This window comes from Apiospora marii, assembly GCF_038362585.1.
Source record: "Apiospora marii strain CBS 49790 chromosome Unknown utg000013l_segment0_segment0, whole genome shotgun sequence".
NCBI lineage: Eukaryota > Fungi > Ascomycota > Sordariomycetes > Amphisphaeriales > Apiosporaceae > Apiospora > Apiospora marii.
This window is the reverse complement of record NW_027117384.1, coordinates 1,326,659-1,353,286: the sequence shown is the minus strand read 5'-3', so window position 1 is coordinate 1,353,286 and position 26,628 is coordinate 1,326,659. Positions and strand designations below refer to the sequence as shown.

The window sequence follows — 26,628 nt, the reverse complement described above, 5'->3', positions numbered from 1 at the left end:
GAAAGGGGGCTGGCTTCGACGAAGCGGGCAAAAGGTGGCAAGAGGTTAGCTGGCGTTGACGGGGCAGCTGAGCTGGTCACCGGTGTTCGATACGACTCAATATCATATATCGTGAAGCGCCTATGGTTAATCACACCACTATAAGTCAGTTTCGCAGAGGCAGCACCTACTCAATGATAGGAGGTTAGCCATCTTCCATCAGAATTGCCTGGGCGCTGAGGGTTATCCGATTTCGGGAGTTTACCAAGTCGTCTGGCATCAAGGTCCCCAGCCTCAAGCGACTGCCTCTGACTGCTTCTCATGCATATTTGCCCCAACCAACGGAGGTCGGATGTGAGCGCAAGCTCAATGACTCAAAAAGACCAGCTATGGGAGTGATTGCAATGTTCAGTCCATCCAAGCTGTATTGAATGAAATCCGTTCCACTCAGTGCTGGAGGTGCACATAAATTCACCTCCATCCACGCCTCGGCGACCCGCTCCCTCCTCTCTCCTTCATCATCACCAACATCACAACGACATCATCAACGACGACATAAACGCATAAAAACGCATAAAAACGCAACACCGTTACACACTTCATCAATACAGTCGTCTCGATCAGACGTCCGTCTTATCCTTTTTCCCCAGCTCAACCAATCAAGCCCGGTACTCTCACCATGGATACTCCCGCCTCGGTCTACGCAGCCGCCGAGGCCCTTATTGCGGAGCTTCAGCGCATTCAGAGTGACCCCGAGAAGCTGAAGCAGGTCTGCGACGGTAAGACCCCGTGACTCTGTGGCGTGTGGTGAAGTTCTTGCGACCCCGAGCAGATACTGAGATTTCTATAACAGACAAGGCCCGCTTCGAGTACGAGGCTTGGAAGGCTGCCGGCTGTCCCGACATGGAAGGTAGGTTTTATTCGTTGCTACGACGTCAACTGTTCTTTTCAGTACTAATATTTTGCACGTAGCCAAGGACGGAGACGACCTCCGCGAGTGGCGTGACGTGGGATTCCCGCTGTGGTTCACGATCAAGTGTAAGTCAAATCCGCTACTCTGGTGACCTGATCCATGGCCAAGCGAAAGGAAATATCTAACAAATGTGACTTGATAGCTCTCAAGACTTTTGAACCCGTCAAGAAGCAGCAGCAGGGCGAGAATGGCGCCAGCAGCGCCTCCACGGGCGTCATTATCAAGACCGAATTCGGCGCCCGCAAGGCCATTGCCAACACTCCGCTCCCCTCAGGCAAGAAGACCGTCCTGGGCGGTGGTCCCCTTGTCGAGTACACCTTCGGTGACGCTTACAGAGAGGACCAGAAGGCTTACATGGCGGCCAATGGACTGAAGGGCCTCTCAGCTTCTCGATGGGCTTGAGCCACGAGATGATCCATGGAATCTGCCCGTGGAAGAGTCCTAGCAGGTCATGATAGAAGAGCCATACGTTGTGCTCTGCAGAGAAGAATCTCGCTATCCATATAATCTCACTACTGATAGTTACATAACTCCAGTTCATGGCATAGACAACGGTAGAGCCATAGACAAAGCTTCGCTCTCTAGCGAGAAAAATAAATATCGATCTAAATTTGGTGAGGTATCATGCTATAGTAGCACCCAGAACGCCAAACCATGCAATAAGCCCATGCCGACGTAAAAAGGTCAAGCCTATGTACCAAGCACAACTCCGGAAACGCAGTAGAGACAAGTACTCCTCGCAGCAACTAAATGGTTTTCAACCTTCTATCCATGACGCCTGATGATTACCGCCGCCACCGTCACAACTGCCGCCGCCGCCGCCAACCCTCACGTGTGCTAGACAGCCCGGTGCGGTGTCCCCCCAGTCGCCGCGACGACGCGGGCCGTGTCCTCGCGGAGCTCGGGCATGGCCTTGTCCATCTCGCCGGCGAGGACGTCGCGGAAGCTGGTAAAGGCGGCCTGCTTGCCGCGCATGGTCTGGTTCTGGCGGCGGACGAGCTCGACGAACTCGCGCGTGTAGATGTCCGGGTTCCGGCCCTTCTCGACGTACTGCACCAGCTCCGGCGGGATGTGGGGCAGCGCCTGCTCCGGCGTAGGGGTCGACGACGTCGCGTGCACCGCCTGCAGCGAGGCCTGCAGGGTGCGCAGCTCCGCGGCCAGGACCTCACGCGAGGGTCGCCCGGCGCCTGCTCCGCCTACGCCGCCCGCTGTCGCTGACGAGGAGGACTGGGGAGAGAAGGACGAGTTGGGGGTGTTGTTGTTGCTGGAGGCGCCCGTGCCGTTGTTGGTGTCGTAGGCCGAGGCTTGTACGAGGACTTGGTAGAGGGATTGGATGGTCTCTTTGATCTGGACTACAAAAGCAAAGGTTCTTCTTGTCAGCAATTGAATAGCTCAAGTTCGAAGGAGGGATTCCACTGACGCTCGACTGTATCGAGGTCGGCTCGTTCCATTGGTGCCATATTTCCAGTATTATGTTGTCTGGGCAAAATGTTGGGTTTGGGGGTAGGTTCTGAAGAGGCCTAAGAGGTAGGGATCTCAAGCTGTATGTCATCCGTTGCTTGGCGCGCTGGAATGCTGCAGGGAAGAGTGGGTTGGTGGGATGTGCACCGTGCGTGGAAGGGCAGCTCTAGTAGGTATGTACTGGAAGGACCCTTTTTACCCCAGACTCCGGGGTCACTGTGTCCATCAAATGCACCTATCCGCCGAGCTAAATCGTGACGTCGCTTCCAGCTTGTATCCCTTTGATGGCGAAAGCGTTGCTCCCACCAGATTATGCTGTACTGTACATACCGGGGATCACTTAGTGCTATTGGCATAATGCTTATTCCGTTAATTATAGCACTTAATTGAATGAACTGGCCTGGTGATTATTTATGGGAAGTACTGTTATGCCGATAGCAGCGCTATCGCCATCAAGGGGATACCGACATTCGACATCGAAGATAGGTAGTGGGCTTTTTTCCCGGCCTACTTGCATGGTTTCTCGCCAAGACGAGGAACCAGAAGCCTCGGACATCAGGCAGTGGTGATTGCCGATAACTTATGCGTGAATGCACAGCTTAGCACCTTGTTCCTTTCACTACGTTCTCTATTCCCAGTAATTGCCCTGACATCAAAATGGTGTAGAGGTCTAGGGCATTTACTAGATGTTAATGAGGGGTAAGAATTAGACTTCGATATTGGTAACTTGCATAATCACACTGGCTGATACCTCTGCAAGCAACCACGAGATCTTGCCTGGGTTCGATTGAAGATGTAGCATATCCTACGCCTGTTTCCAGTACAAAGATAATGAGCTCTGGGCTCCTAATAACAACTCTTGTCGTCTGACCCGTCTCATAGGAATTACGTTGAAACACAAGCCAAGGCCCAAGCTACATTTAACATGTTGAGTCTGACTACTGTACTTCTCTGCCATGAAAGCAATCCGTACCTGCAAGCAGAATGCTGCACCAACCAAGATTGTCCATAGTTGAATGATCATGAGTCCCTCAACCAAAGACCGGGTGGATAGAGCATAAGCCCATTGAAGCTTCCGACAAAACTGGGCTCCCATTGAGAACCGGGCTCATCGATACTTCTGGCAAACAAAAGTTCGCGCACCATGCGCTTAATGATGACAGCAAGAGGCCAGATGATTCGCAAACACTTTGGGAGTTCTTTGTATATCGATTAGTAGCACTATATCAAGTACTTGTTTGTTATGTAGGATGGGCGAAGAAATGTTATTCGTCCGGCCTCGTCATACACGTTATGACTGTACCACCACCGGTTGTCTACAGCTCAGTGCTGTGGGTAAGAGATCTAGACGCTTCAGAACGCGCTGATCTGCCTGGCTGCGGCAGTTCCCTGGTACATCATGGCCCTTGCTCTAGCAACGAAGACACAAGCTCTACCCTCCAAAAACGCCAGTCAAAGACACCCTTATCAACCGCAGCCTTGTTTCTCACAATACCCCTGACTTCCAGCGCCTTGGGAATAGATATGCTTGAGCGGCCTTCAACACATTATATTCAAGAACAATATCGTCGCATCGTCTGTTGTGGATGGATAGCATGTGGATGTGCGAAAGTGGTGATGGCGCGATGCTTAACCTTGTCGCGTCCGCGCGATATAGCCGTAAAGATGAACACCAACAGGTGGTATTCTTATTCCTGCGACACGGTTTGCTATTATGACAGTTAGTAAATACCCATGGAACGGGTTGGACTTGATCATAGCTAGCAACACGATTCTCCAAGCGCGTCAGACAATTAGCCTGCTACGCATAGAGATCGTAGATGCGATTCAAGCGATACCCGTATGCTCATGTGAGGCGCAACTTACCACCAACCAGTCCATACCCTCATGAACACCGCTCCCATCGACGGCTGAGCAGGCCATGATGCTCCAATTGCGATCTCTGAGTTCACCCAATCTTAATGCCTCGCTAATCTCGCCGGCGCCCTTTGCGCCTGGCTGATCTTGCTTGTTGGCAAAGACCAGCAAAGCTGCATCCTTGAGCTCATCCTCGTTCAACATGGCAGCCAGCTCCTCGGAAGCCGTCTGCAATCGCTCGATATCGGTGCTGTCAACAACGAAGATGACGGCGGCTGTGTTTGCGTAATAACATCGCCAGTAAGGTCGAATCGAGGTTTGGCCACCGAGGTCCCACACATTGAAGTTCAGGTTCTTGTAAGTTACCGATTCGACGTTGAAGCCGATAGTAGGGATAGTCGTCACCACTTCTCCGATCTGTTTGTGCACACATTTCGTTAGTTGCTTTGAGATCACCCCATAGAATCGCTGCATGTCTAGGGAAGCAGCCTACCTTTAATCTATATAGTAACGTTGTCTTTCCTGCGTTATCCTGCAACAAATCAGTCAGTTTGCCATCGCGAGTCAATGAATCCTGCTGCGAGGGAATCCAGTGAGGTCCTGGCCCAGCTCCAGCTCGTTGGCACTTACAAGACCTAGAATCAATATCCTGATCTCCTTTTTGGCCCACAGCAAGCCTGACAACCACGACACACTTTGACCCATTTTGCCGGATTATATGCACAACGCTTGCGGTAGGATTATCGCCAGAAGATGTAGCGGACCAGAAATAACCAAACTTGGAGTTGTTGATGTCCCTCTTTCTCTCTTTCTCTTTCTCGAACGTTCAGAAGGTCGTGTGTCCGAGTAGCTCGCGGTCGCTGGAGGTGGGTGATGCAGGTCGGGCAGATCTGGCCAAGTGGATATGCTCAGGTAAGCTTAGCTGGTAGGTCGATCTTGAGCTTGCGCTGCACGCTGTACGAGGTACTCCAACCCGAGTGAACAGAACACAATGAAACTTGAAGCCGGCGGAGACTAGTCGCAAGACCGTTTAACAAAGCAGGAGGTATGATTGAATAGTCCAGTCGTGCTTGTCAAATGACTAAGGGTGAGCTTTGTAGCTGCGGCTAGTGAATAGCAGGCTTTCTTGTTTGTCGTGGAAGGGGGTTTGACAACAAGCTTGAGCATTAATCAACACGATAGAGTGAAAGTGACCTTTGAATGTGTATTCCCTGTTGTCATCAATTGGCAAAAGGCAGAGGCAGCCGGCCGGCATGCCGGGCTTGGACATTATTAGCATTGATCCCAGATGGCCCACCTGACTTGGAACCTTGTTACCTCTCAATGCTCTCATTCATCCATCAGTCATCAGAAGTGGCCTAGGCGGATGATACTTGTCATCAAATCGAGTACAGAGGTACATGAGGCACGGACCTCGAAAGATAGAGCCACAGAGATAAGCCACAACGGTTTTGTTCAAGCCTCAACCCAAACAGCTGCTAAAGCTCGCACGTGACTCAATCGGGAAATCTCTGGAAGGGCCACAACCCTTCCTATTCTTCGGGCAAAATTCAAAAGTTGGTGCATACCTCTTGGACGCCTACTCCACCCTTGCATTTCTACGACTTCTTTGCGAAAACACCAACAACTCGACATTGAGCGCAACAAGCAGTCAAAATGCCGGTACGTAACCACACTGCACCGCGGCATCGTCTATCGGTCGGGCATCGAGCGGCTGTAATTGCATGAGGACGAGGAATTGTCAACTGCGGAGATGCGCCGACGACAGGCACCGCAACATGAAGGAGTTATCTGAGGCTAACATGAACTTCTTCGCTTAACAGAGCCACAAGTCGTTCCGCACCAAGCAGAAGCTGGCCAAGGCCCAGAAGCAGAACCGACCTATCCCGCAATGGATTCGTCTCCGAACTGGTAACACCATCAGGTACGACATTCCTACAACCGCTCTTCGAGCCTGTTCCTCCGACGAAAACCCGTCAACATCTCGCCTGGGGAAATAGGCAACGCACTGCGTATCTTGACCACTACTAGAGCTCAAACTGACACGAACACTTGATAGATACAATGCCAAGAGAAGACACTGGCGCAAGACTCGTCTCGGCATCTAGATGCATCGCTCTCACCTTATCCTCCTCACGACCCGATCGAACAACCGGCATCTTTCCATCTACGCTTGCACGTGTTGTCAAACTCCCTTTCGGACTGTCATTATAGCGTCAATATGTGACGGAGGAGAAGAGGATCAGGGGACGGTGTGCAGAGGATGAATGACGAGACCATGGTTGATCTCCCAGAGATTGGGCTTGCCACAAAAGGCACATCACCTCTTGATGAGATGCAGTATACTGCCGGCGAAATGGGCGAATATGTTGATTGAATCGTTTTTCTCACCAAGGGCTTGCATCAACGGTATCGGTCAGGGAAATGAAATACTTCGTGAACATATTTCCGTTTCAATCTAACATCGGTGACATGGATTGTGAATCATCTCAGTACCTGCTATCCAGCTTCATGGGCCAAACCAGCCAAACTCCCGCTCACCGAAGGTTTCTGTGACAGCACGCATTCCTGAAGCTTCTCGGCCTTCATCATAGAGGATTGGCCTTGACCGGATCTGAAGACTACTAACCGGAGTACTCTTGGAAACTTGAAATCGGCTGGTGGCTTTCGTGAGCGTTGATCAGTTCTCGAGTATTGTATGATTGAATGGGCATGAAAGCTGGCGCGTACTGTGTGATTATTGACGATTTCATTCGACGACTCATCAAGACGTTGTCTAGACTGGTATCCAGATCTGGAACTTTAGCAATGTCGATATTATCCCTCGGCAACCATGCCAGACAATAACGTCAGCGGGCCATGATTCTGAGAGCTTCCCATTGCGAAACAATTATCCATCTTTGATAAAGGGAATATGGCACATAAGCTGCATTCTGAGTTGATGGCTTCCTCAGCCTTAGCTGGAATAAATTGTAGATGATGGCCACTAGCTGACCGCAACTGACCATAACCGTTGTCCATCAAACGTCGCCTTATAACCTCATCACTACTGCTATCTCTTGCCAACAAGTCATTCATGGCCTGGACCAATAATTCCTGGACCACGAGTCGCTAGCATTCAGAGAGCAAGTTGGATTGGCTATTAATATGCCAAGCTTAGTGGGGGGGTATTATGCACCTTGGCACTTGGATTGGATAAAGCAAATGCATTGAATACGCCGCATGCAGCAGCTTTTGTGCAGCCAGATTGCATAAAGTATGCACCCACCGCTTGGACCAGCCTTTCTCCTTGCCTCCTTTGAGCTCATCCCTGCAATAAAGTCTGGATCCATCAATCCGATCAGACTTGATGAGCGCGAGGCTGTCGGAGAGACGCGATACATTTTTCCCAATCCAACCGTGTACAAACCACGGCAGATACCATAATCATTGGGCTTGTCGCCTATTCGTGCTTCAATCTTCCCGCCATCTCCTTTTTATTTCTCTGTTACATTTTTATTTCCCCAATCGCGCAAGAGTTCGCACTCTTTTGCCACTGCCCTCCCGTTTCCTTTGCTCATCTAGAAGCCAGCTTTGAGGCATCACCCACCCTGTCGGTTCGGTCCAACCTAAACATTGCAGGCAAATCTTTGCGTCTCGGCACCTTCCGCAGTCACCGGCAGAATGAGCAACAGTATGCGCGATTTGGTGATGGGCGAGGCTGATGTTGACAGCGAAGAGGAGGATGAGTCCTACGATGAAGACACCGGCGAGGCGCGGGAGCGAGAGCCGAAGCGCAAGCCGCGCGAGCATGTGGATGACTCGAGTGAAGAGGAAGACGATGATGATGACGAAGAAGAGGCTGCTAAGGTGAGCGGTGTCGTCACCCAATACCAATGGTTGGAAACTAACAGCTGGGGTTAATAATAGATCCGGGAAGGCTTTATCGTCGAAGACGACGACGAAGAGGCCGAAGACTCGGAAGCCCAGAGAGAGCGACGAAAGCGGAAGAGACGCCGGGAGAGGGCTGAGGAAGCTGAACTAGATGAAGAAGACCTCGACTTGATTGGGGAAAACATAGATGGATGGGAAAGCAAGCAACCGGAGAAGGTAAGACCTACACCTACGCTGACCACGATACTCATACTAAGCGATCGCCAACCGGATAGAAGAAGTTCAAGCGACTCCAACACGGCCACAGAGACGAAGACAGCCACGCCCGCAAAAAGGGGGGCCTTGACGATATTTTCTCTGACGAAGATGAGGATGCTGTAGACGATCGTCGTTATGGTGGTCGTCCCAGCCACCATGCCCCTGCCGATGACCTCGACGACTTCATCGAAGACGATTTTCCGGAAGACGAGGATGAGCAGCGACGTCACCGTGAAGATTTGGAAGTGTCGCGACCGCGCGACCGCGGTCTCGCTGCGCTGATGGACCCCGCAGGTCTCGACAAGGAGGTTCTCGGCGAGATGGAGGAAATTTTTGGCGATGGCTTCGAATATAGCTGGGCGCTCGATTTTGAGGAAGCCGAGCTGGACAGGGAAAGGGAAGAGACCAACCTTGAACTGAAGGATGTCTTCGAGCCCTCTCAACTCGCGGAGAAACTCCTCACAGAGGAAGACAACGAGATTCGTGTGACGGACGAGCCCGAGCGATTCCAGTTGGACCGCAAACCATTTAGGCAACTCCAACTTTCGTCCGAGCAGTTCAAGGAGGAATCCAGGTGGATCACCAACCTCATGTGGCCCAAGAAACAGCTCTCCAGCGACCTGAACCAGCCATTCCTCAAAGCTGTTGGCAAGGTCCTTGAATATTTTGTGGTCGAAGAACTCGAGGTCCCGTACGTGTTCCAGCATCGCAAGGACTACCTCATCCACGCTCGAAAGACCCGAAATCCCGACTTCCAGGACGACCCGGAGGCACCTGAGTTCCTGGTGAATGCCGAGAAGCTCTTGACCCAAGATGACCTTTGGCGCATCTTGGAGCTCGACATCAAGTTCCGCGCATTGATCGAGAAGCGCTCTGCTCTTGAGAGAACATGCGAAAATCTCCGAGATGCCGGTGGCATACAGGACGAAATGCTGCAAGAGATGATCCCGCAAGCGGCTACCATGGAAGAATTGCAGGACTTACAGGACTATGTCAACTTCCAGTATGCGGCTCAGTTGAAAGACATTGCTGCCATGAACGGTGTCACCAGAGAGACAAAACGTCCTGGTGCCAAGTCTTCTATGTTCGAGCGAATCAGAAACAGCAAGGCATACCAGGTGGTCAAAGCCTACGGTATCACTCCAGATCGTCTGGCACAGAACTTGCTGCGCGAAGGCAAAAAGCATGCCGAGGACCATGACCAGCAACCGATGGACTTGGCCGACAGTCTGACTGATTCCACTTTTGCCACTGGAGATATGGTACTTCAACAGGCCCGCCAAATGTACGCGGAGGAGCTATTCATCACTCCGAGAATGCGCAAACATTTCAGGAACCATTTCTACGCTATGGGTGAAATCAGCTGTCGCCGCACTGAGAAGGGACTTCGACGGATCGACGATTCTCATCCTTATTATGAGATCAAGTACCTCATCAACCAGACGATTCCTGATCTCGCCCGCCGCCCCGAACTGTTCCTGAAGATGATGAAAGCAGAGGAGGATGGCTTGATCGAGGTAGAGCTGCGGTTGCAAAATGAGAGGGAGTTCAAGAAGCAGTTGCATGCTGAGTTCGTATCCGAGAACTACAGTCATGTCGCAGATGCTTGGAACCAAGAGCGCCAAGAAGTTCTGGACCTTGCCTTCCGTAAACTTGAACGTGTCATCACCAAGGGTGTCAAAGACTCTCTGAAAACCGCTTGCCAGGATGAGCTTCTCAAGCTTTGCCGTGAAGAGTACTCGAAGAGACTGGACCAAGCCCCATACAAGCCTAAGGGCATGGTCCTTGGAACAGCGCCCAGAGTTCTGACTATTTCGAATGGCATGGGAGATCCGGCGCGCGAGCCCATTTTCTGGGCATGGGTTGAAGAAGATGGACGTGTACTCGAGCAAGGCAAATTCGAGAATTTGGCACGAAATGAGGACCAACGAGCAGCGTTTGTGGAACTCGTTGAGCGCCGGCGTCCTGATGTCATTGGCGTCAGCGGCTTCTTGTCCGAAACTCACAAATTAGTACGTGATATCGAGGGCATCATCAGTGAGAAGCAGATCATGAGTCCCGAATTCGAGGATGCCGAGACTGGCGACTGGAACCGCGAGCTGCTTGAGGTCATCGTCGTTAATGACGAGGTTGCCCGGCTTTACAAAGACAGTCCCCGAGGACTGCAGGACCACCCTACGCTAAACCCCATCACCCGCTATTGTGTAGCGCTGGCGAAATACCTCCAAAACCCCATGAAAGAGTATGCTGCGCTGGGCAAAGATATTTCGTCGTTGCTGTTCCACCCGAACCAGGGTCTGCTGCCCCAAGACAAGCTGCTGAAGACACTGGAGACAGCTATGGTGGACATGGTCAACCTGTGCGGAGTTGACATCAACGAGGCTGTAAATGACCCTTACACATGCAACCTTCTACCATATGTTTCCGGCCTCGGACCCCGTAAGGCCACGAGCGTCATCAAAGCCATCAATGCGAACGGAGGTGTGGTCAATTCGCGCGACGAGCTTGTCGGTGACCCAGATAACAACAAGTTGCCGGTCGTTGGTCCACGCGTCTGGAATAACTGTGCCAGTTTCCTCTACATCGAATACGATGCCACTAACCCGTCCTCCGAGCCTCTGGATAACACGCGTGTCCACCCCGAGGATTATGAGCTTGGTCGCAAAATGGCGGCTGATGCGCTTGAGCTTGATGAAGAAGATGTCAAGGCCGAGACTGACGAGAACGGCGCTGGTGCTATTGTGCGGAAGCTTTTCAAGGACGACGAGCAAGAGAAGGTCAACGAGCTCATTCTCGAAGAGTACGCAGAACAGCTGGAAAAGAACTACAGCCAACGGAAGCGAGCAACGCTGGAAACAATTCGGGCTGAGCTGCAGGCGCCATACGAAGAACTCCGACGGAACTTTGGTGTGCTGAATGCTGATCAGATCTTTGTCATGTTCACCGGCGAGACCAAGGACTCTTTGGCAGAAGGCATGGTCGTTTCTGTCAACGTGCGGGTGGTCAAGGACGACTTTGCTATCGCCAAACTTGACTGTGGCATCGAGGGTCGTATCGAGGCTCACGAGGTCACGTCTCGCGGTAATGTTTCGATCAAAGAAGTCATTCACGTTGGGCAGACGGCGCAAGCCAAGATTTTGGAGCTCAATCGCAAGGACTTCATGGCGAAGTTGTCCATGCGCGAAGATTCGTTACGGCGACCCTACAAGAAATACGGCGACCACGATCGCGATATCTGGGATGTCGCACTTGAGAACAAGGACAAGGAAGCTGGGCAGGAGAAGGATCGCGTCACAGGGCGTGCCCAAAGAGTGGTCAAGCATAACCTCTTCAAGCCGTTCAACTCTTTCGACGCCGAGCAGTGGCTTGGCTCTAAAGACAAGGGCGATGTTGTTATCCGTCCGTCAGGAAAAGGCAACGACCATCTTACCATTACGTGGAAGGTCGCAGATGGTGTTTACCAGCATCTCGACGTTCTCGAACTGCAAAAGGAGAACGATTTCACGCTTGGAAAGAAGCTGTTGATTGGTTCCAAGACGTACAGCGATCTCGATGAGTTGATCCAAGAACACGTGCGGGCCATGGCTCGTATGGTGGACCAAATGATGAACCACGACAAGTTCAAGAAGGGCAGCCTTTCAGAACTTGGTGAGTATCCCTACTATATACGTGCCTGTTGAGAAAATGCTAATCAGGGAAACAGAGAAATGGTTGACGGCCTACTCGGATGCGAATCCAACTCGTTCCACCTATGCGTTCTGCATTGACCCGAAACACCCCGGCTATTTCTACCTGTGCTTCAAGGCCAACAAGGCCGCCAAGATTGGACGTTGGGTTGTGCGAATTATACCGAATGGCTTCGAATTTCTGAGGGAGAAGTATCCGAACATGCGTGATCTCTGCAACGGTTTCAAGACACGCTTCAACGTGGAGATAGCCAGGATGGCGGAGAACGCCAAGCGAGCCCCGAGACAACAACACCACAGATAAATGGAAAGAGATGGGCGAGAAAAGCCGTTAGTCGCAATAATTAGAGGACCGAACGACTGTTCTGGGCCGGTTCATAGCATGAATGACGCAAAAGCTCCTGGGGCTTTGGAGAGCTGAAGCAAGTTTGTATTTGTATGGAAATATCGCTTTTTACAGGGCGCAGGTTGCATAAGAAGCGGTTTTATCTACATCTGTAATCAAGAATGGGCATAAGCATGACCGTGACGTGAAATCCTCTCTGCCACTTGGTGGTGCCTTTTTCTTTCGGTAAGCTAAAAGGGGCATGCGACTAGGGGGTCCAGGGGCCATGGGGGCCTTCTACTTCTAGCCCTTCTATTCAGGTAGCGGGCGGGCTAAGGGGCTATAGTCTGTAGCTGAACAGCACGGATAGACGGGCCACTTGGGTCAATGACAGGTACCGGGATCAGCCGGAGATGGCTACTGGGAAAAGATCCCCAGTTTTCGAACCGAAGACGGACCTATTATGAAGGATTTAATAGGGCAGCCTGGAGCCTGGGCGGAATGGCGCAGCGCAGCGCAGCGAGAGCAGCGTGAAGAAATAGTAATCTGGCCAAGGGCAGGCAGACAAATATGCCCGCAAAGCAGTGGAAACAGGTTTGCCTTTGGCCAGTTGCTGAGGGGGGCGGCCAAGCCTCTCGTACCGACACACGTATCCGTACGTGGCCTGGCTGGGGGTTGTATTTGTACGGGACGCACGGCTCTGGGCATGCGATTTGTTTGGGCGGGATGACCCAGCCAAGGACCCTAGGAGCCACGAGAGCCTACTCCCTATTCGGGCTGTGTACCTGTAAGGCCCCCCACCAGATCACTAAGTACCATGGGCTTCGTTAGGAGGCCGTAAATTAGGCGAAAGGATGATTGACATTGACTTTTGACAGCCAGCATAACATCAATAAAGTCCGACACCTTACCTTACATCAGCAGTCTCATCCCGGTTCTTCTTATTCGTCTTGGAAACATTGATAAAGTAACAATGGCCCAAGCAACTTGATCACAAGCGCCACCGGTTCCTGTGCTTCTCCTTGTCCTTGTTTTTCCCTCGCAAGCTTTTGGACTTTCTGTCAAAATTCAACCCCGACCCGACACGACATGCTCCTCCTGCTGCTGCTGCGTCATACTTGAAAGAACAGGGGTTAGCAACACCGACCCCCTTGTGGACAGACCAGCCCGGCCACCACTTTTGCTTGTGACGGACGAGTCCGATTCAACGCGACACTCTCGTTTTCCTTCCCACCCACAACCGTGGCCGCGTGCTCTACACAATGGCGGGAATAGAACAGCTCGAAATCCATAGTAAGGTAAGTTGGCACCGAGAGATACCATGCGCGCAATAGCATTGCGCGTCCACCCTAAAACACCGAACCCGAGCTGACGCGATTTCTTCTTGCTACTATAGTCCTACATCGTTCGCTGGGTCAAAGTAGACGAAGGGCACACAATATCATGGAGCGTTCAACCACATAAGAAATCCGTCAACTTCGGCATCGTCAAGCACCCGGGCTCCGGCGCGACTACCCTGGCAACCTCGGCCGCTAGCGTTGACGAGCTGAACAAGACATTCGAAAACATCGAGGGGTCTAGCAATGCGAAAAGCAACCGCTTCCGGCGCGATGCCAGCTCGGCACAAGAACAGCTCCAGAGCAAAGGCTTCACCGTCATGAAATGGCATGGGAAATGTGAAGCCGACAAGGTCTCCATGGGCACATACGATGTTACGGCCGGCGAGGGCGCCATGTTCGGTCTGGTCTTCGACAATACCTTCTCGAAACAGACAAGCAAGACGGCCACGTTTGTCCTTTTGACCTACCCCACCGGCCAGTCACCACAGGGAGCCGCGTATCTGCCGAACCTGCAGGCCGCAGCTGCGAGCAAGTCTAGCCTTGTAAAGCCAAGCCCGCAAACGGCGGCTGCTGCTTCCGACTCAGTGGACAGTTTGCAGAGCCACAGAACGAGGGCTCTCTCCTTGGCTGCTCCTAGCGAAGGGGGAACATCTTCGACATATCATACGGGCAATCTACTCAAGAGACGCAGAAAGAAGGGCCAGGGCTTTGCACGCCGGTTCTTCTCTCTGGACTACTCGTCATGCACGCTGTCATACTACTACAACCGCAATTCCTCGGCTCTTCGCGGTGCGATCCCGCTTAGCCTGGCCGCGATCGCCGCCGACGAGCGACGACGGGAAATCAATATCGACTCCGGCGCGGAGGTGTGGCATCTCAGAGCCTCGAACGCCAAGGACTTTGATGACTGGGCAAAGGCCCTTGAAAGAGCAAGTAGGATTGCCCGGGGCCTTGAGCCTGAGCCTTCTCCGGACCACCTGAACGTCCCACACTCAAAGGAGAAGCCCGTGGTCAATACCGCGCCAGGCGGCCCCAGCAACTCTGTCGAGGAAGATAGGGAATGGCACCAAGTTGAGTCGTTGGTGAGCCGCGTGGTGGGTTCGCGGGATGCTCTGCGTAGGTTGGTCAAGGACATGGCCTCCCAAAAACAGTACAACACGCGCCCGACCACTTCGAATACCGCGAATGCACCGGCACCTAGCTCTCCCAGCGTGGTCGAGGAGGCAGAAGGTTATTTCCCCCAACAGGGCCAAGATAAACGGCCGTTCTGGAAGCGCAAATCTAGTTCGTCTGTGATGTCCCCGAACAACTTCCAGCCTGCTGTTTCATCCGCACTGGCCTCGCCGTCTACAGACCCGGCAGCCACACCGGTTCCCACCGGCGCGGCTCACTCGCGGACAAAATCCAAGGGAATGGAGCAGGAGGAGCGCAGTACGCAAGAACATTGCGCGGCTCTGCTTAACGACCTCGACTCGGTCGTGACAGAATTTACCGCCCTGATTGCCAACAGCAAGCGAAGACGGATTCCAGCGCCTATGCCTGCCAACCTCTCGAGGAGAAGCATGGAGTCGACGGCGTCCACAGAGGAGTTCTTTGATGCCGAAGCAGGCGAGATGGATGAGCGGAACCAAGTCGTCATGATTGACCGCCAGAGTGAAGGGGATGATTCCCAGGGGTCAGAAGCCGAAGAGGCGTCTATACACTCCTCTTCATCCGTTTCTTCTGATGGGGAGGAAGACAAACCGTTGGATGCTACCGGCGCTGCCGCCCTTTTCCCGGGCAAGCCCAAGTCCCTCATTCCTCTCCCCATCGACATCGGGGTTGAGAGGCGCCGCACTGTGCCAGCTGCTACCGTCCCCCCGCCTTCGCTTATTGCCTTTGTGCGCAAGAATGTTGGCAAAGATCTCAGTACAATCTCCATGCCAGTCTCTTCGAACGAGCCTATCTCGCTAGTCCAGCGCGTGGCGGAACAGCTCGAGTACGCACAGCTTCTTGACAAAGCCGCCAAGTCGAGTTCCGCAGACGAGAGGCTAAGGTACATGGCGGCATTTGCGGTTTCGCAGTTCAGTGGCTACCGCGGTAAAGAGCGAGCGATTCGCAAGCCGTTCAACCCGTTGCTTGGCGAGACCTTTGAGATGCTTCGTACAGACTCCGAGGTGCCGGGCGGATTCCGCCTCGTCGTCGAGAAGGTATCTCATCGTCCGGTGCGATTGGCCATGCAAGCCGACGCGGCGCTTTGGTCTTTCACTCAGAGCCCCGCCCCAACCCAAAAGTTCTGGGGAAAGAGTGCTGAGGTCACAACCGAGGGCCGTGTACGCGTTGCTTTGCGTCTGCCAGACGGCACCGATGAGCTGTACTCTTGGACCGTCGCCACCATGTTCCTTCGGAACGTCGTCATGGGCGAGAAGTACATCGAGCCCGTGGGTACCATGGATATCAACAACGAGAGCACCGGTGCGAAGGCCGTCGCCGAGTTCAAGGCGAAGGGCGGCATGTTTGGCGGCCGCGGAGAAGACGTCCAAATCGAGTTCCAAGATGCCAATGGCCAGAATACTGGGTCGCCGGTTACTGGCACCTGGACGGGCTCGCTCAAGAATGGCAGCCAGGAGATCTGGAAGGTCGGCGACCTGGTGCCCAACGCACCCAACACCTACGGCTTGACGACATTCGCGGCCACCCTCAACGAGATTACCGACATCGAGCGTGACCGCCTGCCGGCGACGGACAGCCGTCTCCGGCCAGACCAGCGGCGCGCCGAAGAAGGCAAGCTCGACGACGCCGAGGAAAAGAAGGTGCTGCTGGAAGAGGCGCAGCGGGTGCGGCGACGCGAGCTGGAGGCCCGCGGCGAGACCTGGAGCCCCAAGTGGTTCGTCAAGGCCAGCGACCCCGAGGCCGAGGAGGAGGTCTGGAAGCTGAAGAGCGGCAAGGACGGGTACTGGGAGTGCCGCGAGCGCAAGTTCGAGGGGGCCGGCGTGGAGGAGATCTTTGCGTCGGGTGCTTAAGAAAGCGTCGTGTTTTTACTTTGACTTTGAACTACTTACTCACTCCATTTATTCTGGTACATCATTGAGAGAAGAAGAAAGATTCCAATACTCTTTTTTACACATCATGTTGTAGTTGAGGAAGGCAGCGAGAAGACAAAAAGGGGGATAAAGTGGATGAATCTAAAGGGGTCGCGGGAGGAGAAGTTGGGCGAGCTGAGCGTAGGAAGAACATTAGAGACACATTCTTATCAATTACAATTCTGTGTAAAGGCAGCGAGTTATCGAAAGGAATAGACTGGATCTCGGATATCAGATATCGTCTTGAGGTGTCATTCAATCACTGTGAAAGGAGTAGATAGATTGGTCACGCAATTCGAGGCACTGAAGCTGGTGCGCTCGGTCTATTGTCGTCGAGGCATACCGCGTACACAAGGCAATGTTGTTATATCTCCGCAATCTCAACTTTTAGAATGATACGTGTGCCCTAGTTGCTTCTTCGTAGTATCGTTATGATAGCGGCTACGATGGCCAAGTATGTTGATTTAGTGTTAGCTATATACTATGTGTCTACATGTGGTTTAATACCATGTCTACTCGCAGAAGAAATTCCATATACTGGATTACCCATCCCCGATTCATAGGACGAAGTACAATAAGCTTGACCAGCGACGGATGTTACCAGGGGGTCCTCTGGTATTCCTGACTTTGCTTTGATCTGGTGCAATCGTAAGACAAGCAATGGGGTAACATAATGCCGCTGACAATTGAAGGATACCTTATGGTCACGAAGAGTCTCCCAGAACATGTATACAGGCGCAGGACTCAAGCTCTAGACCCTACTGACAACAGATTTTAGTGAGCCTCTAAGCTTTTGTCATTCTCTTCAAACACCCAGAAACACCCAGGGCAACTTCTGATCCTCCAGGTAAGTGCCAAACAAGTTCTAGCGGCCAATTATTCGAGTCTGGTACATGCAAGAGTGGCTTGGAGACCATGTTCCCCCAAACGGCAGGCGATCGGGGTGGCTATGGGAAATGTCGCTCTTGGCCAGAGTAGGAAGGTCGGTGAGGTCCGAACTCGGTCCTCAGGATCAGAGTCAGCGGTCGTATAATCTGCCCTCTGGAGGCCCATGTTGGGGACGGGTGCTGCATACAAGCGACCTGTCGAGATGTCCCCTAAACTTGAGGACCAGACCCTCCGCGGCAAGTGTCGGATAACGGACTCTCGTCTAGCCATAGTCACTTGGATGTCGACTGGCATGTCGATCACTGTTTTCCAGTCCACCCTCTTCAAGTCGTCATTGTGGGTATCCCGTCGATCTGCCTCTTGTTTCTATGATACCTAGTACCACGATCCGCCCCCACCCTTTTTTCGCTTGTAAAGAAATACCGATGTGTCTTTTTGTTGCCGTCGTCGTCATTAGTTGGGGTTCGATGTACGTATCTAGGCACCCTTTACTTGGGCTCTCGAGTACCTGTAGCAAGACGTTTCTGGGTTGATCGTTGCCCGACCCCTTCCCCTGAAGCCGAGTATCCACCCTCGACGCAGCCCCAAGACGCGATTTGGTACGAAAGGCGAATAGCTCTGGATCCATATCGGAGTGGTCGACGCCTATGCTTTGTCTTCCTGCGTGTGCATAGCAACGCCTCTTTCTTACTTGCCACATACCTAGGTAGGCTTTCATGCCTCTCGCCCCATCCAATCCAGAGAGTACTTGGCCGCAACGAACGTCATAAGTCTGTCTGGTTTTACTGAGGTCATCCCAAGTGTTTTTTGACCCAACCTCGAGAGCCTGCCTGCATCTGACTGTTTCATCCATTACCCGTCTCCCAAATTCCTTTTGAGCTGGCTTCCGGATGTTGTCGTAAGTGCATGGTGGAGAGGTCACGGTGCATGACCTTGCAAGCCATTCGGATGTGTCTTCGATGGAAGTGGGTTGTGAGGCTTTTGCGTGTGAAACAATGGCCGAGGAGGTAGGGCGGGAAGGTTTGGAAGCGGGTGCCCTTTATAGATGCCCACTCCCCTGGGTGCTACTCAGGTGACCCTTCGCCCGCCCGCCTCCTCCCCTATCCCTTAGCCGTGCATGCATACATAGATGGGGATAAAGGGCAGCGGCACATGCATACTACTGCGTCTAGACGCAGGAAAAGAGAGTATATGGAAGCCGGGTCCTTGGAGACCGGCCTATCAAGACCCCTGGACTTTTGCTCCCACCAGCGGCAAGCCGCCGCCGCTCCCATTCCCACCACCAATAGGCAGATCCCTAACAAGTCGGGTTACGCAAGGTCTCCTGCTATGCCGCATGGTGGCTCCCGGTAGCAGTTGTAGGGGAGGGGAAGGGGGGGATGGGCAGAGGGCCACTTCCGGCGTACATTTCGCCCTTCCGTCATGTAACCCAGGCTTGCGGCGCATTGCAGGAAAAAAAAGGGGCGTCTGCCGGTTTCTCAAGGGATTGGCTGGGCATTTTTCCCTCCTTGTCCTGCAGCAGGGAAAGTCCACGCGTTGCCCTGCCTCCTTGTCTGGTCTTGGCACATATACGACGCATCATCATACGCGGCACACACTTGCTCGCTCGCCGGCTCTAGAGGCATACGGCGAGATGTATGTGGGTGCAAACTCAAAAAAGAAGGGCAAACATCGTATCATGGCATGGCCCGCCGGCGGCGGCGGAACATGGGATGGGAAGGCAGAGCCGAAGGCTTACGAGAGAGTGAGCCCCGATGGCGGGCGAGGGATAATGGGGAATGTCACCCGCCGATCATTGGATGGGGCTAGTAGAGAAATGTCAGCCCACTCGCCCGTCGCCTCTCTCGATCGGCGCCGTTTCAGAGTGCAACATGCATGAACGACTGCCCCGACGTCACTGGTGGTTCTGGGCAAGCCCAAGCTGTCGCCCCGCGTGCATCTGTAGTAGGTAGTCCGCCGCCATCCAACGTGGTGTGGGTGCTTGGCTCGAACCTCATCCGTCTCCCGTTGGCTGATATAGTCTGTAGATTTGGGACGGCCTACTGTGCGCGGTTTAGCTCATGACGACGTCGACGGCACGGCGTGGGATTCTACGATCAGGAGGCTAGCCCTCCTGGACCACGGCGACTTTACGATATCACTGTCAGCACGGCTAGGAGATTAGATACCGGTACTAGTAATCTCGAATGATATGTCCTCTTGTTTGCTAGAGGGGCCTGCAGCAAAGGCCCCTTGGATGCAAAATTCCGGAGTACCGAAAAACGTCCACCGAAGTCCGGACGTCGGGGTATACGATGTCTCGGTCCTCGAGAGCCTTCACCGAGAGGTCACATACTAAGCAAAGGTCACACGATCAACAAATACCCTGGAGGCGTATTGGATAGCCCGTGTATCTGAATACAGTGCTACATAGACCCATGCTGCGTCTCGGGTGGCGAGCTACGGTCAGCACAACGGTGTACCACAACACCGAAGAGGCTTCACCTTCACACCTCGATCCTTCATAGGGACTAACAAGCACCATCACCCCCTTTCCTGGTGGCTGGAGAGATACAGGTGAGTGAGTCAGTGTCAATGATGCCGAGGTCGGTGATTGTAGCTTGCGCGTCGGTCGTTCGACAATGCGCCCTGCTGTGATGTTCGGGCATGGTGTAAAATGACAGTATCAGTCAGATATTCTCCGTCGGAATTTCCCGCTGACACGGGATATCACTCACTGGCAGCGTTCGACCCCTACATGTGACTCCCTTGGCTCGCAGGGACTAGACCAGGGAGTTCCCGACGGTGAAAGGCAGGCCCCATCGTCACTTGTCCGACGTGACTCCGCAAGGCAATATCCGTGCAGATCGTGTGATATATCGGGATGAGGATGCCATGGAGGTAAAGCATGTCATTGCATAGTCTCAAGGGAAATTGGCAACATGGTCCGTCCGGTATAGTTGCATAGGAGAGCACCAATGCGTGGTGCCGGGACTGCCTGTATTGTATGCTGGCTTCCTTTCATGGGAAACTGCAGTGCCACTAGAGCCTGTGAAGGCTCTGCCCGTGACAATTCCCAAGCTGTTGGTACTGTTCGTCGGTTAGCCGGACTGTATAAGAGCTAGGTGGGTCTCTGAAAGCTGGGCCTTACGAAGTGAGATGGGGATATCCGAAGGACTATAGTCCGGCCCGGAAATTAGACTCTTGTTCCAGATGACGATAGCGGCTCGGGGTTTACTTACATTCTGCCCTAGGAAGCAGAGAATGTGTTATAATCTGATGTTCTCTTTACAAAACATCTCCATAGCTCTCTGTTTAGGCAAAAGTTGGCCATGTGACCGCTGGAGGGACACATTTCATATTCCCGGCAGGGAAAAAAGATCAACCAAACGGGAAGAAGAGGGTGTATATGCGACGCGACGATTCTTGATCAACCACACCACCCCGGAACCTATCGAAGACCCCCCGGAGCTGCATGAAGCTGGGAAGTCCTGCTGCCAAACGTCTTTCGGAAGATGAAACACGGGCACCACTCCTCAGATCCATTGATGTCGGTTGGCGATGCCGGACGATGAAACGACGAGAACAGGTCACCAACACACACAGAAACCCAGAGCTGAAAGAACAGCTGGACTCATCGACTCGATCCCTAGCCAATAACATCCAGTGGAAAACGGAAAGAGACCTCGCTGCATTCGTCACTCTCTTACACACCCTCACGACGCTATCGGACTCATAAGACAAAATGGTATATGGCCTGTTGATTACTGATTATCCACCGCAACACAGGTTGGTTGCTTCATGTACACACACACACCCACGATACACCCACGATGCACTTTCACAGCTAGAGACGGATGAGGCTGAGGGGCAAGGTAGGACAAGTATGGCAACAGCAAACCAACAGCTCAGGAGTACACTTCCGCCAACGCCAACGACATACACAGCCTTGCGGACGAACTCCTAGGTCTACAGAACGACAGCGCCACAGGCAGCTGCATGACATGTAAGTCTCCGCGTCATACGAAAGAGCCCGAAGAGTCACCGATGGGGTAATTGTGGCTATCTGTCGGATGAGTCGAGGCGGTCGCAACAAGCTGCCCACCTGTCAGCTGCAAGAAAGGCCAGAAGACGAAGGGAGCGAGGGAGGGAGCGAGGGAGGGAGTGTGGTTGGCCATTCGGGTATCTCGCCTTTGGTTCGGGACCGAAGAGAATCGAACGCTTCCTCGTGTAACCAGGGGGGGACAGGGCGCGGCAAAGTACGACTCGACGGACGAACGATGTCATCGTCATCATCGCCAATCAATCTCGGGGCTTGGAACAGCACAATCAAACAGAAAGAAAGAAAAAAGCCCTGGACGGATAGACGGGCGGTCGGGCGGGCTTGACGCTGGCTGGCGGGAATACCAATAATACGACGCAGACGTGGGTGGGGATAAGCCCGATGAGATGGCGTCGCCCTTCGCGCATCGTCTGGGCCTTGGCGCGCAAATGGTGGACCGAAGTCGACATGATTTCAGCCGGGGCCCAAATACCGACCGGTAGAGACAAGGGGTCTACGAGGGGCAAGGATCGGCGACTATTCAGGCACAAGACACATTGTGTTGAGACCGCTGATTTCACGAAATAAGGGGAAAGAGAAATAGAAGGAAGAAGGAAAAAAACAAAAACCATTCCCCACGATGGTTGGCCGGGGCCAGTCGCAAGGTGAGGCTGCCCTTGGCCGGTCCATTGGACGAATCGGTGGGTGCCACAAACACAAGCAAGCTGTGTGTTTAGGTAGGTATAATGAAGCCGGTCCTGTCAATATGTTGTAGGTTTATTGTGGACGACGGCGGTGTTGATCATTTTCTTTTCTTGTTTGCCGGCTTGGCTGCTTGGCCTATATCCATACCGACTTTACATACCTGGTGTAGCTGATTTTCATTACATACATGAAATATACCGGTACTGCATACACGTATGCTGTTGTTTTCCTCTTTTCTAAAACTATGCACCGAATCCCGGCTTACTCGGTCGTGAAACGGTTGACTACTAGACGAAAACTGCTTGTGCGACGACCGAGCGGTGCGAGGGGAGAAAAAGAGAGAGAGAGAGAAACAGTGCAGACAGAGTACGACAGAAGCTTCACACAGGCAATTAAGCAACAAGTCAGCAAGTAGCACGAAATGGACCAAGGTACGCACATAAGGTTGAGACATGTTCAGTCGATGCTGCGGCAGACGGGAATTAAAAGAAAGGCTGGGCTTGTGTTGACCGAGGGATCCAATCAAGCAAAAGTACTTCTTACAAGGTACTTGATACACATACATTCGATACTTCAATGCCAGGCAATAGACAACAACACTGACGAGGGCAGCTACCTGAAAGCTGAGAGGGACCTATACGATACACCTGATATACTGGTAATAATAAAACGTAGTAGCCATTCACTCATGCACACCTTGAGCATCTAAGACAGTCATCAAAATACCTCCGCTTACACTTACACGACATACTGGGCAAAGGTTCCCCTCGTGGCAACCAACAAAGTCGTAATGCGAGCAATGAGTTTCTCGAATTCTGGCCTTTCCCACCCATGCACATCGCACCTCTTGATCTGAGACAGAAATAAACCTTACAGTAGTGTATGTGGAAAGGACATAGCATCGCACCCAGACGGCTGGGTGGACGGATAGCAACCGTGTGGGCCAGGTGACACAGATGGTTTTCGTCATGCCGATCTTGGACCACCACGGCGAGGGCGACGACGACGACGACTTCAGATGTTGGAATGCCTAGTGGACAGATATGCTTTGGCAGAGATGGATACGACACAGCAACACTAGTCTGTGCGCATTCAGGTACGAGGACGAGGACGAGGACAAGGGCAGGAACCAACAACACTGTTTCTTTTCTCTAGCGGCTGGCCCGTCTAAAGGGCCAATTGTGCAACTTGTCCGATGTTCGATGTTCCCGTCTTCTTCGGGGGCCCGAGGCCACCATCGTGACATTGTGTGTGTGTGAATAGACTGGTTCAGGCGAGCTTCAGTCACTTGACGTCGCGAACGAGCATTTTCGAACGTCCTCCTCAGCTCTGTCTGATAAGGTCCCTATGACGCGGACTGTCTATCTATCTAAGCGGCTGATTTATTTTTTGCTGACCGACAGATAACAATCCACGTGTGGCTTTTTTTTTTTTTTCTTCCTCCCCAGTCTCAACGTATGTATGTACTTGCATGCATACCTTGCCCTTCCAGTCCAACAAGTACAAGCCACTGTGAAACATACCAATGGGGACTGCATCGTTTCTTTGCGCGCCGCCGCCCACGCCGCACTAATCTATCTGTCTGGGACGAGGAAGGATTTTTTTTAACTCTAACGACCTTGTCCATTATTTGGCTTGGTTGGTTGCCATCCGAGTTGACACTCTCGCCGGTGGCGTCCCCGATCAGCCCGATGCAATGCAACGAGAATATAGCAACGACCGCCTCGTCGGTATGAGGTTGCCAAGAGGTAGCATTCTTCTTCGCCCCTTCTCTTTCTTTGGATGGGGATGGGCAACAACGTACGTTTTCTTCTGGTTTGTTAGGTCGCTTGTGCTTACCTAGTCGTCATACACAGATAAGAGGAAGCAGGCAGTTGTCGGCGCATCGCATATCATACCCTACATGCTTCGCCCACATGGTCTTTTTCTTCATGTTAGTAGATGGACCCCCGGGTGTGGTGCAGGCGTATGTATCTGGAATATAATAATCGTGGTGATATAGCTACATGTAGTACCGCAGCAGTGAATAGTGGGGGGTCGTCGATCCTGGGGGCAGAGAACTGGGGTTCTCAGAGTCAGGCGTCCAGTAGATCTGATTGGGATGGGGGTGGAGGTGTAAGCCGTTAGCATATGGCCGAGGGGCCTGTTGGACCGATAATCTCAGCTCTGAGGCAGCTCTGGACCGAGACGTGCAGCTCTAGCAGCATAGCTTAATTTGGGCCCATGTACCGACAACACCCTCAAGAGCAGGGGTAAGAGGCAAGATATCCAAGTGGATGGATTGTAAGCAGAGTGTGGTCATTACAGTCTAGATGAACCTCGTAGTCACTTACATTTGGTGTACATTGAAGGGATTCAATTGATGTGAGGACTGGAGCATGGTCTCCAGTGTACTTGCATCAACATCGTCCCGCAAGGAAGGTGGGTACTCACTGTGGGTACTGAACCTTAGGCGGTTCTTCAGCTCAGGCACGTCTCTTCAGAGCACAGCACCACACATACACACACTGCACAACACAAGACCAACATTGAAGCTTGGCCAACAACACCAATCGCTTAGGTCGTATCTTCTGTCGGGACCAATTAGGTTCGGGCGAATCGGTTCTTTTTCACGTTGGATCTCTAGGTCGGCTCTTGTCCACGTTGGATCCCGCCTTGGAAAAAGATGCCTTCTCTTCCGCTTCGTCATGTGTCTAAAGGCTAGATTACGCTCGGCACATCTTCAAAGGTCACAGCAGGCACTCATCACTCTCGACCACCCACCCGCACCACCCACACACACACACACTCATAGGTAGATCCATCCATCCACACCTCAACTGGAGTAAAAACTAAGCCCTACACGCAGATGAACAGGCGGATAGTTTAGGCCAGGAGAGCGGCGGTACATTCATTAACATATCAACTTACATAAACCAAAGCAACATGTGCCTGGAACTGGTCATTACTTTCAGTATTCACACCCACCCACCTATTCGTGTGGTATCCGTACCTAACCTGGTTGCCCAAAGGAGCAACCGGCGACATGTTCTGACCTATCCCGTCTATTTGCACATACTCTGCGCCGAATGGCAAGTCGGCCAATGGCTTACTGAGCTGGGGTTGCCGCTCAGATCCCATTGGGCCCCGGTTTTCCGTTTCGAACAATGGGATTATGGGAAAGCTCAACATGTACAGAATCAGAGTTTGGGGCTCTCATCCTGGCAGAGGCTGTTCTTGACAGGGAGGGCTACAGGGGATAGAGGCGGCAGTGGTGCGTGGAAGAGGTATGTACTTCCTATTGCCTATTCTTCTTCTTTTTTGTCGGCCAATGTCTCGAACCAAGCACCAAGCCAGAAATGGGATGCTGCTCGTCTTCGAGTTCGACCCTCCATACATACAGTGCTGTTGTATCTGACTGCTTTTCAGAAGTACCCAAAGTAGGTATATTTATCAGACAATGCATTCACAAGTTACAGATATAGTTACCCACCTACTTGCATATGTAGGATGTGTGGGTGTAGGTACAGTCTCCCAGGGCGTAGCCAACCAACGCAGCCCAGCGCAGCACCACCAGCATCCAGCATTGAGCACTGTCAGCATTAGCATCAGCACCAAGCCCAGCTCAACCCAATCCCAACCCAACCCACTCAGCACGGAAGCGAACAGAGAGGCCCTGCAGCAACGCATCCCGAGTCCCTGGGGCGACTGTGCGAAAGATTATAGATCAAACGCAAACGCTAAACAGAATCAGTCTGTAAGCTACCTCTGCTCAGGTACCTTGATGCTAGTCACAGGCAGTACGTACCGACCGAATACTGGGCGTCAGATCTGTTTAGCTTGGCTTGGCCCGCTGAAAAGCCTCCCGCATTTTCTTTGCTTGGTTGTACCTACTACGCTACGTACTCGACTTACTCACAAGACTATCCAAAAACGCCGCCAACCGCTTCTTTATTAAGAAACCTGGCGCTCCTCCATTCCATCCTATAACCGCCTTCTGCCTATGATGCCACTCTTTTCACGGGGGTCCTGATATATTTACTTTGGCTTGGGATTTTCACCTGTCGCTCGCTCGTATATACCCTTTGCATCTCGTCTTCTAGCTTTCGCCCACACTTGCTTGACTTACACGGTATCGTCCAAGAACATCGACGGATGTAAGAAATAAACGACACGACCGCAACCACTTACACGTACAAATCGCCCAGGGTCGTCGTCAAC

At 52.5% G+C, this 26,628-nt stretch overlaps 6 protein-coding genes across 6 annotated transcripts; 4 read left to right on the top strand and 2 right to left on the bottom strand.

Annotated features, from left to right (window-relative positions):
• Positions 1-658: 658 nt before the first annotated feature.
• On the top strand, positions 659-1,354 carry PG985_015560 (uncharacterized protein; the record flags this gene model as incomplete). Its single annotated transcript, XM_066835326.1, has 4 exons — positions 659-758; positions 812-889; positions 952-1,017; positions 1,095-1,354. 4 exons carry the CDS (start codon positions 659-661, stop codon positions 1,352-1,354), a joined length of 504 nt encoding a protein of 167 aa, XP_066676529.1.
• A 435-nt stretch (positions 1,355-1,789) lies between these two features.
• PG985_015559 (Mediator complex- subunit Med10) lies at positions 1,790-2,412 on the bottom strand (the record flags this gene model as incomplete). Its single annotated transcript, XM_066835325.1, has 2 exons — positions 1,790-2,304; positions 2,373-2,412. The coding sequence occupies 2 exons, from the start codon at positions 2,410-2,412 to the stop codon at positions 1,790-1,792; spliced, it is 555 nt and encodes a 184-aa protein (XP_066676528.1).
• A 1,689-nt stretch (positions 2,413-4,101) lies between these two features.
• On the bottom strand, positions 4,102-4,975 carry PG985_015558 (ADP-ribosylation factor 1; the record flags this gene model as incomplete). The annotated part of the gene is made up of 4 exons (XM_066835324.1): positions 4,102-4,122; positions 4,280-4,687; positions 4,764-4,802; positions 4,901-4,975. The coding sequence occupies 4 exons, from the start codon at positions 4,973-4,975 to the stop codon at positions 4,102-4,104; spliced, it is 543 nt and encodes a 180-aa protein (XP_066676527.1).
• Positions 4,976-5,756: 781 nt separating this feature from the next.
• On the top strand, positions 5,757-6,270 carry PG985_015557 (60S ribosomal protein eL39; the record flags this gene model as incomplete). Its single annotated transcript, XM_066835323.1, has 2 exons — positions 5,757-5,932; positions 6,094-6,270. The coding sequence occupies exons 1-2, from the start codon at positions 5,927-5,929 to the stop codon at positions 6,268-6,270; spliced, it is 183 nt and encodes a 60-aa protein (XP_066676526.1). The 5' UTR covers positions 5,757-5,926.
• A 1,663-nt stretch (positions 6,271-7,933) lies between these two features.
• Positions 7,934-12,391, top strand: PG985_015556 (Transcription elongation factor SPT6; the record flags this gene model as incomplete). The annotated part of the gene is made up of 4 exons (XM_066835322.1): positions 7,934-8,119; positions 8,180-8,359; positions 8,419-12,049; positions 12,105-12,391. The coding sequence occupies 4 exons, from the start codon at positions 7,934-7,936 to the stop codon at positions 12,389-12,391; spliced, it is 4,284 nt and encodes a 1,427-aa protein (XP_066676525.1).
• Positions 12,392-13,674: 1,283 nt separating this feature from the next.
• PG985_015555 (uncharacterized protein) lies at positions 13,675-16,754 on the top strand (the record flags this gene model as incomplete). The annotated part of the gene is made up of 2 exons (XM_066835321.1): positions 13,675-13,710; positions 13,809-16,754. The coding sequence occupies 2 exons, from the start codon at positions 13,675-13,677 to the stop codon at positions 16,752-16,754; spliced, it is 2,982 nt and encodes a 993-aa protein (XP_066676524.1).
• Positions 16,755-26,628: the final 9,874 nt, after the last annotated feature.